The 734-nt window shown below is 43.7% G+C and overlaps 1 protein-coding gene across 1 annotated transcript in view; it reads left to right on the forward strand.

Moving 5' to 3' along the window:
- T265_15634 (hypothetical protein) overlaps positions 1 to 211 on the forward strand; it is a gene marked incomplete at both ends in the record, with an annotated part of 21,899 nt that extends 21,688 nt beyond the window's left edge. The window contains one exon of the mRNA XM_009178822.1: positions 146 to 211. Coding sequence (XP_009177086.1) covers positions 146 to 211 — 66 coding nt within the window. The remainder of the gene's footprint in view (positions 1 to 145) is intronic.
- Between the last annotated feature and the right edge of the window lie 523 nt (positions 212 to 734).

Raw genomic sequence — 734 nt, forward strand, 5'->3', positions numbered from 1 at the left:
AAGAAATAAAAATAATAACGCTAGTTTGTTTATACAAATATAATGAAGTCAGATGGGACAGACTCACTAATAATTTTTCTCCTTATAATAGTTGTCGTTGGCCTAGATCAGCGAATAATCTCTAATCCAATTATTTTTGTTCCAGATGTCTTCTGAACAGTCCCCAGATATAATAGATTCAGAAGATGGTCCGAAATGTTTTGGTACCAGAGTTAGTACATGAGACTCGCGAAAGGCCGCTGCAAGCCCGAGGGAAATCAGATGAGCGAGGCGACGCAGTTGACCACGCTTCTATTCTGTGAAGTTGTGTTATAATGGAAGTAAAATAAAGGTACAAAACGCCACACTACTATCCACTGGAGCTTTGAGCATGAATGTGGAGAACGCTCGAATAGCTAAGTTAGCGAATCACAAGCTGCTCACTTCAAGTTTCTTAATCACCTTAGTGCTGATGGAAACGGACGCGTCATCCGGAACGACTAGTGGAAGGAGTGAGGTTGGCTGGAGGGATATCTTGGGTAGGTATGGGCGGTCTTCGGATAACAAGATTGATGGATGTTGTCAGGGGTGCTTCAATGCGGGCAGGTTTCAGACGATCAATGGAGACGGCATCGTGCTTTACGCTTCTCTCTAAAACAAAGTGTTTGGAGTGGCTTCGATACCCTTGAAGGGGCCATGATAACAGGTTTGGAGGTGTTTCCTCGCTGCGTCATGTCGTACAACTACAAATTGTG

Source organism: Opisthorchis viverrini (genome assembly GCF_000715545.1).
Source record: "Opisthorchis viverrini unplaced genomic scaffold opera_v5_688, whole genome shotgun sequence".
In the NCBI taxonomy this organism is placed as follows: domain Eukaryota; kingdom Metazoa; phylum Platyhelminthes; class Trematoda; order Opisthorchiida; family Opisthorchiidae; genus Opisthorchis; species Opisthorchis viverrini.